Here is a 14,613-nt window from a genome sequence, read left to right on the forward strand (position 1 = left end):
ATACATAAAATAAGGTCAATCACACCAATTCCAGCTGCATATTGTGCCAATCAAAAACCTAAAGTCTACATCACATTACAATAAAAGATATACATTTCAATAAAATCAAAATTTTATCAGCATTAAGAAACTGGAAGAGCTGGAAATACATTTAATTTTATATGTGCAGATTTAGATCCCATGAGAACCTTCCTATTTATAATTGTGGCCTTTTCAGTTCTAAGAATGCAAGTGAAAATCTGGTTTGCGAGTTTTACACATAACAATGATAGTTAAGTCTATTGGCGTACCTGTGCTGCAAAGCTTGCTGTCATTTTCAGTAAGAAGTAACAAAATACTGCATAACACTAGATATTTAGCTACATAGATTTTAAGATTGTCATTACATGTATAGCCCTTAGTATATAGAGAAGCCTTAAAAATGCTACAAAAACTATACTGATATTTTTCAATGAGTAAACTTGTGCTGGTAAATGCAGACCATGATAAGCCTAATTCAAGATGGGAGGAGGTTTAAGTTAGCATTGTGATATGGGTTTACACATGCTAATTCCTACCCGATATTTATTTGATTGTTTTATTCTCCCTGAAGAGATCATTTGGTCCTGTACGTATTTTTTTTTGTTTGGCTTCTACGGCACCCAACACTCATTTCAAGCCATATTATCAAGATGTATGTATATATATTTGAGTGTTATAATATTCAGTAGTTAATCACAAGAACATGGGTAAACAGTTACCTGTCCTATCCATATGAAGATTTTGGCCTATGGAACCCTAAAGGTATGGGTAGCCACGCTGTTCCTATAGCCTTGACATAATGAGGATATACTCCTGTAGCTGTCACCTCCAATATGACGGCAATAATATGGGTGTATAGTTTGCTAGGATAAGTACAGAAAAAAAACAGTCTGAGTTAAACAATCAAAGTATTACCAGCAGCAGATGCCTTTCTTTCTCTCTCTTTTTTTTTTGTTCTCCGCTCATTTCTACAGCTGTAAAACCTGGGGACTGAAATCCTTCAGCCTGGCTGTCTGGTCACGGAAATCGCCGGCCCCTCGGCAGCAGCTATTCTAGCCTCCACTTTTCTGGCAAACATTTGCTCTCCAGCTTATCGCAGCCCACATTTAACTCGGGGTGCCAATCACCTCCGAAGCCGGCGCTGCGGTTTTGAGCAGGACCTGCAATACGGAGGGAGGGCGCGTTCCCCGGGAGAACTGGGCAAACCCCAAGGCTTTGGCAAAAGACAAACAAGCAGACAGGAGTCTATCTCTCCATTGATATGCACAGGCAGAAACCACAAGGCTGGCGTCTCCACAGTCACACTGGCTCCCATACAGATACATGGGCGTCCTGCACTGAGCACAGAAAGCTGCACCTTCCAGACAAAGGCCATGTGTCTTTATTGTTGCCTTTATTATTTTCTAGCTTTTATTTCTTCTGAACATCACACGAACCCAGGCTAAAACCATCGGTTCACACAAACATTTTCCAGAAACGTGATTTCATAGCCACATATGTCCGACGACGTATGTATTTCTGGGACAGAATCCTTCAGAAAGTCAGATAAATGTTTGCTTTAAATCTCTCAGCACTCGGCTGAGCCCAAAGAAGTATTTGCTTTACAGGAAGGAAAGCATTTTAAATAATCCTGGAATCACGTTTTGCAAAATCAGTACATTCCAATTACATTCTGAAAACGATATATGGACACTAACGTTTTTAACATGACAGATTCATATTCACACCTCATCATGAAGAGGGAAATGGAGAAAAACATTTTGTTCTCCAGCCAACCGCAACATGTTTTAGCCTTGTGGTGAAATGGTTACTCACGGTTCAATTAACCGCAACTTGACAAGCCATTATGCGTCAGGAAACATGACAGAGCAGAAAAACGTAAAGACGGCAAGAAGTGAAACTTCGAGAGTGTTATTTTTATTGGGGTCTCATTTAGTCATTACTATTTCGAGAGCACCTTTGAGACTTTTTTATTTTTACAGCTAAGCAGGATTGTTGAAAAGCTTACTTAAGACAGGAGCGGTCTGAACAATCTTTCATCATTTTACCATCAGACGATAATGCTCATGAAGCTCTTTGCAGCAGATTAAAACCCCACATTAACTTAAATCAGCCTAGAGTAACATAACGTTATTTTTCCTCAATGTTAGGGCTTAAGGAGGACTGATAATTGGAGATAAAGTGACTAAACGAAATGCTACAGTTTTTCAGTAAGATTTTAGTTCTAATACAGACCTACTTGCCAATTGCTAATGCTTGCCGGCAGGCTTCTGTTTGACAGAAAGATGCAACTACTGGTAAACAAAAGAATCGCCATCATGTATCAGTTTTGCAATTTAGACTCGATAAGCTGGAATTTTGATTTAATCCTCCTTCCTCGTTGTAATGTGGCTAAATTACAGTGCTGTTTGGGTACTAATTTCAATTATACTGCTACAACAATAACCAAGAACACACAGAACTCTAAACACACAGATGTACACGCGTGTGTGAAAAAGCCAGGAATGGAGGTGCTTGTTTGCAGTCTCCTCTATTTTGAGAACAAACCGAGGGCCCTGGGACTGCCTAAAGACGAGCATGTTAGTGGACGTGGGGGTCTGTTTGATTTCTTTTTTTACCCCTCTGGATCCCCCGCTGAGCTACCAGCCCTTTCCCTCTCCCTTCTCTTTAAGAGCATTCGCAACAGGAACACTCCCCGTTTTTGTAATCCCAGCAAAACACTTAAGGAGCACAGTAGGTGCTCATCAAAGCCATCTGCTCCAGGAGGAAAGCCGGTCGCTACTCCCGCTTGTGAATAGAATGAGGAGACTGTGAATTAATCTCTTCAATTAGCACTATTACAAACTGTCAAGTGGGATTATTACAGTAGTGGTCACCACTGCAATCCGAAACACTCCCTCACCCCAGCGAGGTACGTGCAAAGTGAAGTACACAAAGGCTATATATGTCTGATGCTGGGTTACTGAAAACACAACATCAGGAACTGGATCAGGTCAAACGCTGTTATGATTCCAGCTATCATTAATGGGGAAATGAGGCTGAAACACTAGCTGATCTCAGTTAAGCCTCTGTTGATTCATTATGATTAAAGAGCTAACGACAAATCCATTAAAGACACTCTAGAAGATCAATGTGTCAGTTTGTGTCTAAGTTTCTAAAATGAGCACGGTACAACTAGATCAAAATTTCCAAAACAATGCCCCAGGACAGTGACAGGGAGCACTGTGCTGTAGGAGGCATTATCTTTTGGATAAGTTAGTTCAAGTACTGTAGGTACACACCCGAAGAAGGTTTCTTCACGTACCCGAAGAAGGCTCCACAGCCGAAATGTTGCGTTTCTTTTCTTCTCTTTTCAACATGGAATAAACCTTTACTTGATCTTTTGGATAAGACTTTAAACTGAGGTCCTCACTAAAGATCATTAAAAGATTATGGTACAGAATAGCTGTATTAACTCTGGTGTCTTGTCTGTATTCCACTGTGGGCTTGATTAAATTGGCCGTCCTGAAGTTCACCCCTGTTATGTAGCGGGGGTGCTGGCACATAATGGCCACTGCAAGTCACTCAGATATGTGACCGATGAATCTGGCCCACCCTTTATAAGTGCTTTGTGTTGAAAAGTCAAATGAGAAACAGGTTCCTATAGGATGGAATTATCTGTTCTCTTTTGAGCTTTATTACAACTGTGATTATGTACTAACGTTCTAATGTACTCAAACATGGCTTGTTTAAACAATACCTGGAACTTGATGGCTTGTGCTTCCTATTCGGGCGTAAAGCATGAACCCTGACGTTATGAAAGACTCAAAGACAGTGATCCCCATGAAAAGGAATTACATATATTAAAACATCAACAGAATGTTTCCAAGACATTAATTTAGTGGAGGTGCAGATGTCTAAAACAGGCTTTACTCTATAGAAGTTTACGGTTCTCATATCAATTTCTAGACAGGACTAAGAAAAGCCAATACATGTAATTATTTCAGAACAGGCACATCTTGTTAACACTCAAACTGGAGGCTTTTTTTACATCGGCAACAAAAGCTCCGTCATGTAACAAGTGAGTGCAATTGGCAACAGTTAATAGCTTTCATGCATGTTAACTCGCGAATCCTTGTTGGCCACAAACCTGGCAGGACAGCAGGTAAAGCTGAAAAAACACAATATCTTTGGTTTACAAGACTCAATCTGCAGTTTGATTGCAGCCCTTTAATGGAGAAGCCGCACCAGAGATTCTTAAAAGTAATATTTCCACTGGGCCATACAATTAACCAGAAGCTACTTTTCTCTCAGGCACTGACAAAAAATATTTGCTGTACCAGAAAATAATTACAGATGCTATTAATTTACACCTCTGATTATATTATAACTATTAAAAAGTACAAATTGCTTGTTTATAATGTGGACATACCAAAGCTCAATTCAATTGTAATTCTCGAGTCAGGCACATTTTTAAAGAAACAATGAAAATTTTCACAGGGACCAGTCAATTAAAATTCAAACATTTACATTTGAAGCAGAAATAAAAACAAATGAGAAAGCTGGAGCCTTTTTTATCACAATCACTTACTTCCTAATTACAGAGCTGAGAAGCTCTGGTAGATGAGTGGGGATTCAGCATTTCTTAGTAATCTGTCTTTACAGCATTAACACCACCACACACGACCTTTCATGCTAATATTTTTAGATACTTCCCTCCAACATAACCACACCTACTACTGGACAGCTGTCCAGGACAAATCATCTTATTCACGAGTGATATAACCTACAATTTTAGATTTATTTTTTTTTACTATTTCATACAACAATGCATACATTCCATTATGAGGGAGACTGTCATGAATCAGAATACAATAACTTTATTATCATGACTGCTGCAAAAACAATGTGGAATTGGCTGTATATCTAGAAGCAAGCAGCACAAATGTTTCAAAATACTATGCTAAGATTGCTGCTATATGAAAAGCAGTATTTTGAGTATGGATAGAGGAGAATCAATAGCAGAGGCAGCACATGAAGGATAAGGCAACCCCTTCCAGCCACAATAAATGAGAGAAAACCAAATGGGTTCCTTTAAGCAACACAGCTGTCTCTGTTGTTTAATAATGAAATCCATTCATTTTAGGAACTTTACGATAAGATACGAGAGATAAGATCACTTTATTAGCCCTATACAATTTCTTGCATTAGGAATTTGTTTTTTCGCATACCCCAGCTTGATCTCCATAAGACACACAGACAGGGAGAGAAGCTTGGGGTCAGAGCGCAGGGTCAGCCATTGTACAGCGCCCCTGGAGCAGTTGGGGTTAAGGGTCTTGCTCAGGAGCCCAACGGAGTAGGATACATCTGCCGGCTGCAGGATTTGAACCGGCAACCTTCCAGCCACAGGCCACAGATCCTTAGCCACAGAGCCACCACTCCGCCTTTTTTAGGTTCACTCTTTGTGCCGGTGGCTACTTTGGGCATTTCCAAGACCTCATGAATCTTCTAGATCTCGTCTAGATCACCGCCAAATAGACTTACAAAGTCATTCACAGATAACAAGGAGCACAGAAAATGACTTAATTTCAAACAACTCTATGTCTCCTATTCCTTGTTTACCAACAAAATAATACAGTGCTTAACACAGCTTCACAGTATAACATTTGAGCATGATAATTTACTAAGGAATACCCGTTTTTAGTGAGACCTCTCTTACTCATCTCACCATTACCCTCCATACCTGCATAAGAATTAAAACGGCTCCAAACAGACTATGATCAAGGTGATTTTTATCTTGTAATTTCCTGTTCTGGTGGGTACATAAACTCATACTTCCAACTTGGCCAAAAAGCTCAAATTTGTCAAGGTGAAAAACAATATCAATACATTTGTACTTTAGGGGATTTTCAATGGACTTTTTTAGGAAACAGGGAGGATAAGGTGTGTGTCAGACATGCTAGAACTTTCTAGAAGCTTGATGGGAAACCAACCCTGTTTAAAGCCAAGAGCAGGAATTAAAATGCCAGGCGTTCAGGGTGAGGTCAACTTGGTTACCCTCCAACCTCAGCGCTGGAGTCAAAGGGTTAATGTGCTTCTGTCAATCCATGGGGAGCTTGTTACATAGGAATAGAAAGAGTGCTCTGAATAATTGATGAAGTAATTTTGAATCCTTATGCATAGGATATCAGGGAAAAAAGTGGACCACATCAGGGGGCACATAAATGCCTCCAACTTGTCCACAAGGCCCCACCAACCCCTTCCCCCCACCGACAGGCTCACCAGCACCTCTCCAACTAACGACACTGTAATCTGCAAACAGATGCCTTGGGCTGAGCACCCATGAATATTTTATCAGCTCCCAAATCCAGTGTTTAATTTGAGCGAAGGAAATTAAGTCTCCTCTTCTCCAAATGCCAATTTGTCTGCAGATCAAACAGTATCTCGGCTATTAAGAAGCCCACTTTGTGTGTACTTGAAAGATATTAGAGGAAAAAAGGGACAGGAAAAATGGGAGTCTTAGCAGAAGAATAATTCTCCCAGTTCTCGGAAGTGTGCTACAGTAACCGGCTCATTTACAGATTTCCGCATTGCAGAGTGCAAAGGGCTGCAATGTGAGGAGCTGAGCAGTAAGTACTAGTTCACGGTGCTAGGGTGGGAGATGCTGAATTACAGTACCTGCACTCCACTCTAGCACACAGCGGTTTAATGAACCTGACCGATTTGACAGCTTTGGTAAAAGAAAACTAATCTCCAGAGTGAAATCGTGTGGATCATTGGACCAGTCAGTATCAAAGTGCAGAAGCGACTTTGAGCATTTTAGTGCTTAGGGGACATACAGTATTGGAAACTAAAAGGGCAAGCCCTGAGACGTAAATGGAAGTTGGCAGAACTGATGGATTAATGTTCAGCTGCTACAAGTTTGGGATCTTGAGCAAAAAAGAAAACTAGCCTGCACTGTGGAAGCCATCCTTACAACATACTGAAATATTAACCTTAGACAAAAGTAGTCTTGGAGCCAAAACTTCATGTACTTTCTCCACTCCAACAATTAGAAAGTGTTCTCCACTATATATCTCCAAAAGCACAAAATATGAAAATGTATCCCGATCTACATACAGACAGATCCAAGACAGAAAACTGATAGGATCAAGACATAACACAACCTGTATGTTAGTTGGGATCAGAATCTATCCTCTTAAACTGTCCGGTTATATTCAGATTTTCTTCCATTGAAAAAAATATGATCTTCTGTGACTCTCGACTTCAGGCTTTGCGTGATTCAACAGCAGGCCTCCTGACATGTGCATTGATCACATTCATTTTGTACAGGGTCCTTTATCACAGTTTGATCAGCAGAGCTCTTTTAAGGGGAGGAACAGGGGGAAAGAAGACAGTGCAGTTTTTTCCTCCCAGACGCTTCCCATAAATAGCAAATGCAGAAATAAGAGTGAGATGGGCTTGTGGCTCTGTTACTCACCTCCTGGATGGTTTTGGATCCTGGGAAGTTGAGGCTGTAATCCCGCTGGGCTTCACGATGGCTGATGATGAGCAGGAAGTTCTGATTTAATGACTCCTGCAGGGCGCTGAAGGAGGAGAAGCAGGATGAGAGAAGAACATGTTAAAAAAAAAAAGTAAGTTGGAGGTGAGCGTGTTACAACTTGTACCACAGTTAGCAGTGCGGCTAGGTTGCTGCCCTTGGGACACCCCTCTCCCCAACAACTGCCTCTGCCAAGACAAGCCCAGGCAGCCCTGCTGCTCTCATACTAACTACGCACCACCGGGCTCATAGTGACCACCAGAGTAAGCAGTCAATTTCCACTGACACCAGCAAACTTGTCCACTGTACTGGCACAGGAAAAAGGCTTTGAAAGAAGGAGGTCACATGAGCGGCAGAAACCTAGGTTTATTTATTCAACAGCGTTTTGTCCCACGTGGCAAAAGTCACACTTTAAATAAGGTGGCAATCACCTGAGTAATTGTGATAATTTACCAATACATGTTAATGAGTTTGTATTTTATCTAAGGTGACTAATGTGAGTATTAGACTCAGCTAGAATTTGACTAAACTGAAACCTAATTTACAGTTTGACCAAGCACCCTTTATGAACTGCAAGACCAGTTTGTGGGATGTTTTCTTCTTGTGATACCAATATGTTTACAGTAGTTCACAAAAAGCCAAATAAACAAATAAACAAATAAATGCTGCCTGACTTTGTCTGGTCTTTTGTCACAAAGGCCCATGTTAATATACAGAACACAGACAAAAGATTTATGACAACACTAGGGGCTGGTCTAGCTGTCTAGCTTAGTCTCTGGACTCTTAATTTACTGGTAGGCTATGGGTTCAAGTCCCCACTGCACACTGGTTGTCTTAGCTTGAGAGAGGTATTATATCCCTTGGCACTAAATCTCCCAAATGTTACATCTAGAGCCAGCTGAATCTGGTTTTGTGACTGACCTAAAGCAAACACTACCAATGGATTTGATTTCCCAAATCTACAACTTCAGCCAGGCTGAACAGTTTCAATTGTCTTGGTTTTCTTAAATAATATCAAAAACAATGACAATAACAAATCAAAGCAATGCCAGCAGCCATATCACTCTGCAACTCACAACTGGCAACCCACTGAAGCTCAGCAGGTGTGAGCCTGGTCAGTACCTGGACAGGAGACCCCTGGGAAAAACTAAGGTTGCTGCTGGAAGAGGTGTTAGTGTGGCCAGTAGTGAGTGCTCACCCTTCGGTCTGTGTGGGTCCTAAGGCGCTAGTATAGAGAGGGGGTAACTATACTATAAAAAGGCGCCGTCCTTCGGATGAGACGTAAAACCGAGGTCCTGACTCCCTGCATTTCATTAAAAATCCCAGGGTGTGTAACCCCGGCACCCGGGCCGAACTTCCCATTGGCCTTTACTAATCATGGCCTCCTAAAAATTCCTATCTATGAATTGGCTTCATTACATTCGTGGTGGTGGTGGTGGAGGCGAGTCCTCATTACCTCTGAAGCGATTTGAGTCCAGAAAAGCGCTATATAAGTGCAAGGTATTATTATTATTATTATTAATAGGCCAAAGTGAGCAAACTTGCTCCATAAGAAAATGAAAAAAAAACTATTATGGCAGAAAGTTTTTCAGTATTTTCTTGAAGTCGCCTACCTATATAGTCCACTAATTTAGTTGAAGCCTTAACTCAAAATGACTTCTTACTTATAAGATGTGCACAGAGGACAGAGGCTGATGTACTGTATCATGACGCAGAGCAGTACATGTGGCTGGATTTCAGTGGGCTGTTTTCAGGAATGGTAACAACTGAGAAACATAATGGAGGCAATAATGTAGCTCATTTGGAAATGGGGGAAGTGTAACCGTTCTACGCTGTTAGATCACTAACACACAGAAACCTGATACAAAGATATTTCCAAAATTCTGTGATGCTTAAGTCTTGCAGGATAAAGGTGTTCAGATAAACAAATGTTTGGTAAATGTTTTGTCAATGTGTCTGAATGTGGAACGAACCTCGGCTAGCACTAGCATCTAATCCGAGCTAAAAAAACTCAAAGAAAAAAAATGAAGAAGTTGGAATTAATATGTACCACACACAATAATTATGCAATCATGTCCTTAAGCTGGGAGATTTAGACAAGCTTATGTTAACAGAAGCCCAAATTTACTGTAATGACAGCATATTTACACTGAATAAAACTACGAAATCAATATGTAAATGTAATGTTTGTTGTAGCTAACACAGAAAATTGGAAATGTGAGCAGCTAGGCAATGCAGTGGGGAGGGGAAAAGATGAGACAGATGATATATCAGAGACAGGGGGATTCACGGATAAGACAAAACTAATAGCAATGTTATTTTGGGGTAGCTGGGAAGCCTGCCTACCCTCAAGTAGATATTATATTTGATGGTAATAGCTGGACAACCAAAAAACTAAACCCCACCTAAATCCCTGCATTAGCGCTTTAACAGCCAAGTTAAAACTGTTAAGGATGAAAATTTTAAAAAGTCAAACCTGACAAAATTACAACCCATCCAGTTTTACAATGAAAACACCCATCAGCTTAACTCGTGACCATAAAAATGTGGATGTGTGCAAAGGACATCTATAATTCAACCAATGAGAATACACACAAGCATGCAAGCTCAGTAACAGAGTGAAAAGTGAAAATATTGATGGTCTGAAAGAGGAATTTTTCAGTACACACTTTTCTTGGGCCGTGTAATAGTTACAAAGTCATCTGCTAGTGTACGGGATGAGGCCTTGGAAACTCCTTCATGGCCCAGAGCACGTGACTGTACAGCTCTGAGAGATGCAGAGCTGAACATGTTGTGGAGTTCAGTTAGGCATACAGTAGTTCCTTTTTGTTAAGACAGCAGGCAGATGAAAGCAGTCAGGCAGTGTCAAGTGAAGATGACTTAAAGAATTTGTGACATTCCCTGCCGGCTGGACATGAGAATATGTGTTCTGTGCTTGTGTTTAAAAAAATTCCTATACCCTTTGTGCAATATTACAGTGTGTGTTTAAATGTATGTTGTATCCTTGTCTTGACATGTGCAGTATGTAACACAATAAGTTGAGTGGTGCTGTGCTTGGATTATAAAAAGCCCTAAAAAATGTGTTTTAAAGCAGACAGACCTTGAGTTTATTTATTCATGATGGCCACCCAAATAAACCTAGTTCACAATTACACTGAACTGCACTATGACCTCTTGCATCCCTACAGTTTGAACTCTCTAGTCTAACAAGCTTCATGTAAAAAAGTGTTGTCACGTTTTTCCTTTCTGGTGTTAAAGGCTAAGAGTTCGAGACTTATTCACAGACTTGTCAATCTTTTTTTTTTATGTACAAGGCCCTATGCTTATCCTATTGGGCAGGGTCTGTAAGGGTCTTCGGTCCTGAAAGACTTCTGATCCACAACTAACACTGCCAGTCACCCGTCAGCCAGCTGAAGAATTTCTTAAAAGGACTGATTTTAAGAAGATCTGTGCTATCACTAATTCCAAAAATCACATTACTGGAGAATAAGTGAGATAAAACAGAGGAGTTTTATCCTCTATAAGGAATATAAGCATTTATGAAGATGAGTAAAGAGGGATACCCCCAGACATAAAGGAAAGTCTTGCATGACAAGCTAAAAGGAATTTAGTGTTTAATAGAGAATACCGAGAGGACCTGATTCAAGTATTCAAAATCTTCACTGACAAAGTCACCGACAAACTTCCTCAGGTTTATCAGTGAAACCAAACCAGAAATCCCACAAGTATAAAAAAAGAAAAATGCAGTTCAGACAGGAAATGGGAGACTCTTCTTTACACAAAAAGACATAGGTGTGTGGAAAAAGCTACCATGTAATATTATCAAAAGGTGATACACCAGCTCATATGCATGAAAGTCTCAATCTGATCAACTGCTAGCACCCAAACAAGACAGATTGGGTTTAATGGCCTCCTCTGTATTTTTTCCAAAAGGTTTATCTAGGAACATTTATTTTTTGACCATACCATGTCTCCTAGTAACTTCTAAACTTTAAAAGATATTTAGTAAAAGGACACTCTAGAATTAAAGTACCCCAACAGCCATTTTGACGGCTCAACGTTTTTGCTCTCACCCACACCTTTTGCTCAATAAGTGTCCCAGATCAAGCCGGTTCTCTTATGTTAGCTTGCTGTTCTCTCTTGAGCTCAATTAGCAGACCTGGTTTTTACTGCTTAGTCTAGCGAGAGTCAGACAAAGGTGGCTGTGAAAGACACTGTACAATGGTATTCCTATTGAGATCACAGATTCTAAAAAGATGAATTAAATACTAAAAGTGTAATGAGTCATCTGTATTCAAACACGGGTTCAAATTCCTGGACACAGTGAAAGAAGCGATGGATGCATATTTAAATTATTCATCGCCTTACATTATTTATGCAAAGATTAACGTTTTCCACATATCTTGTCATATAAAGGAATCTGTAAATACAGCAATTTAAAAGACAGTTTGGTTTTCAAGTGGATTTCTGTAACTACCTTTGAAGGAGGATTCGTTCACAGTCTCAAAAGCCACCAATTTATTCATGATCAAACAGAGGATTTAAAAGGGTAGGCACTGAGGATTGCGAAACAATCTGATTAGTCTATTTGATTTAGGCACGTGAAATTTGATTTGCGGTAATTGCATGCAATGTCATTTATTTGTTGAGCTATGTTGCATTTTCAAATGATGCTCTCAATTATACTAAGGACCTCATTCTGATGTGCCCAGAAAGACAAATACAAAGCTGAAATACTACTTTTCAACACATGGCCTTTCTACTGAAAGCTTAACTTTTTATATTTCAATCTGATTAATGGCTACACAGAGCTGGCTATGAATCATTTAGGCACAGTAGTCTTTATTTTTACATCACGTCAAAGTGAAATTCAGACAGTTCTGAAAAACTGAATAACTGGTACTACTGGTAAACGATTTCCTCTAACCAATTTTTTGTGTAATGGAAAAAATAAGATTTAACGCATGTGGATGAAAACAATTCAAATGTAACATCAAATAAAAAACAAACTGCGTCCCAAACTAAAACCTACATATTGGCCTTTCTTGTGCTCTTATTGGATCGACTAGATGCTAGCAATGTAACGCACTAGGTGGGCTAAATGGCTTCTTCCCATTTGGAATCCTTCTGTTCTCATATAATGGCCAGAACCCAGTGAAGACAAAGAAGACTGTGTTAAAAATTCCTCCTGGCCTGCACAAATTGGGGGTGGGTGTATGTTTTAACTTTCTTTGCATCTTAATTAAAGATGCCCTTTGCGGAAAAATAAATATATCTCATAGAGCCTCAAAATCAACAACGTAAGTTGTGATTTCAAGATTCCTGAAAACAGTTATTTAAGGACAACATCACTGAGGTACAAAGCCTGAGCTGAGCGAATTCTGGGCTATGGTTACCCTTAAAAGGTTGTGGATTTGAATCTAAAGTGGAACACTGATTATGTTGTACCCCTGAGCAATCAAGATTGCTTCAACAGAATGCTCAACTCTATAGGAGGTAACAAATCTAAGATCTTTGGATATAAGAAAAACAACAGCTAAAAATAATAATATTCAAATGGGTTAAGGCAACCTCAAAAGATTTAACACCAATGGTTATTTTTAAAACTCACTAACAGTTTGCATTCTCCCTGCAGGGGTTTGATTCATCACTGCCATGTCTACTGTCAAGGCAATCCTCTAGGAATGATGACAGCAGTGTCACCTTTCCTCTCTTCCTGTCTGTCTAAAAACTCTTCAGCTGACATAGTGAGCGACTGCTCTGCAAATGACAATGAAAGTGCTTTAACATATACAATATGAAATTATGTTTTAAGACACCACAGTAAATTAAGAACTGAAACCGTGAGGCCATTGTTTCACTGATCCCTGCGTCGTTTTGAAAGAACACGCTCAAATGCGGTGAAGCTGCCCAGTTCTTCCACAGCAACCTTTACACACTGTTGTGGCTCGAGTGTCTGCAGAATGCACAATGCCAAGGTCCTAATACTGCTGTGTTTTTGTCCGCTTTGTTTGTGCGTGGTGTTATTAAAATGAGCAGGTGTGTGCAATATATTTCAGAGCTGTGGAATTATGCACTCCTCAATAAAAGCAATTTTGGCAAAAACAGACTGGCAAGAGATCCAGTTTACGTCATGGTAGTAATCCTCAAATTCTCCTAATGAAAAAATTGTACTGAAGTAGACACTGCACTACTCCCAGCAGAGAGTGGCCCTCAACTACAAGTCAAAGACTAAAGAAAAAACTGCTCTCCAAAAAAGAGGTAGTGCTATCTATCTTGCTGACGAGACCTGCAAACACATGGTCTTTAATTTTATGTGTACTCTTTTATTAGTAATGTAAATCTGCAAGACCACATTTAGCAAAGTGAAAAGGCCTGTTAATCTTCATAAAATAAAAGGATTGTGGAAGACGAGCTCATCCTATTTGTTTTTTTTCCCCTGGCACATCCGAGCTGAGCCCTCACAGTGTACCTCACTTCACCCTTGCTGTCTTGTCGAACTGAGGCAGAACCAAACTGTGCAATACCTGCCTCACAAGCTATGTGGAACTGGCTATGGACATATCACCCAGAGATTAGAATTGGGCTGTTTACCTTGCGGCCCAGTGTGAAGTCAGAGGAAATACAAATGATGAATATCTTCTCCATATTGTACTAAGTAACAGGGGTTTTCATTAATATACAACATATTACGTTTAGCCTTATTGAGAAGTCACCACTTAAGGTTCATTATGTTTCATGCAGAACATGTTTAATGTTACTTAACGCAGTAAGATGTAAAGTTTTAACATGGGGGGAAAATACAGATATACAAACACGACACCCGAAGAAGGCTCCTGCTGAAACGTTGTGTTTTCTTTCTTCTCTTTTCAGCATGGAATAAACCAATTATGTGTTCCTTTGCAGCCTCCGCATGCTGACGCAGCTACCCACCAGATATACAAACTACTGCTTTCTGATTTTATAATGCAATACCGCAATTATATTTAATGCACTGAGCTACATTAAGCCCTTTCTATAAGAAACATGGAATATACTAAAAGTCTACCATAATTTGGAGAAACTCTAGATAC

At 39.9% G+C, this 14,613-nt stretch overlaps 1 protein-coding gene across 1 annotated transcript in view; it reads right to left on the bottom strand.

Moving 5' to 3' along the window:
- Window positions 1-14,613, bottom strand: part of faf1 (Fas (TNFRSF6) associated factor 1) — a 151,436-nt gene that overhangs the window by 89,747 nt on the left and 47,076 nt on the right. Inside the window, exon 7 of the mRNA XM_088927333.1 lies at window positions 7,481-7,586. Within this exon, the coding sequence (XP_088783459.1) occupies window positions 7,481-7,586 (106 nt within the window). The remainder of the gene's footprint in view (window positions 1-7,480; window positions 7,587-14,613) is intronic.

The sequence above is a fragment of the Atractosteus spatula genome, chromosome 11, assembly GCF_055471065.1.
Source record: "Atractosteus spatula isolate fAtrSpa1 chromosome 11, fAtrSpa1.hap1, whole genome shotgun sequence".
Taxonomy (NCBI): Eukaryota; Metazoa; Chordata; class Actinopteri; order Semionotiformes; family Lepisosteidae; genus Atractosteus; species Atractosteus spatula.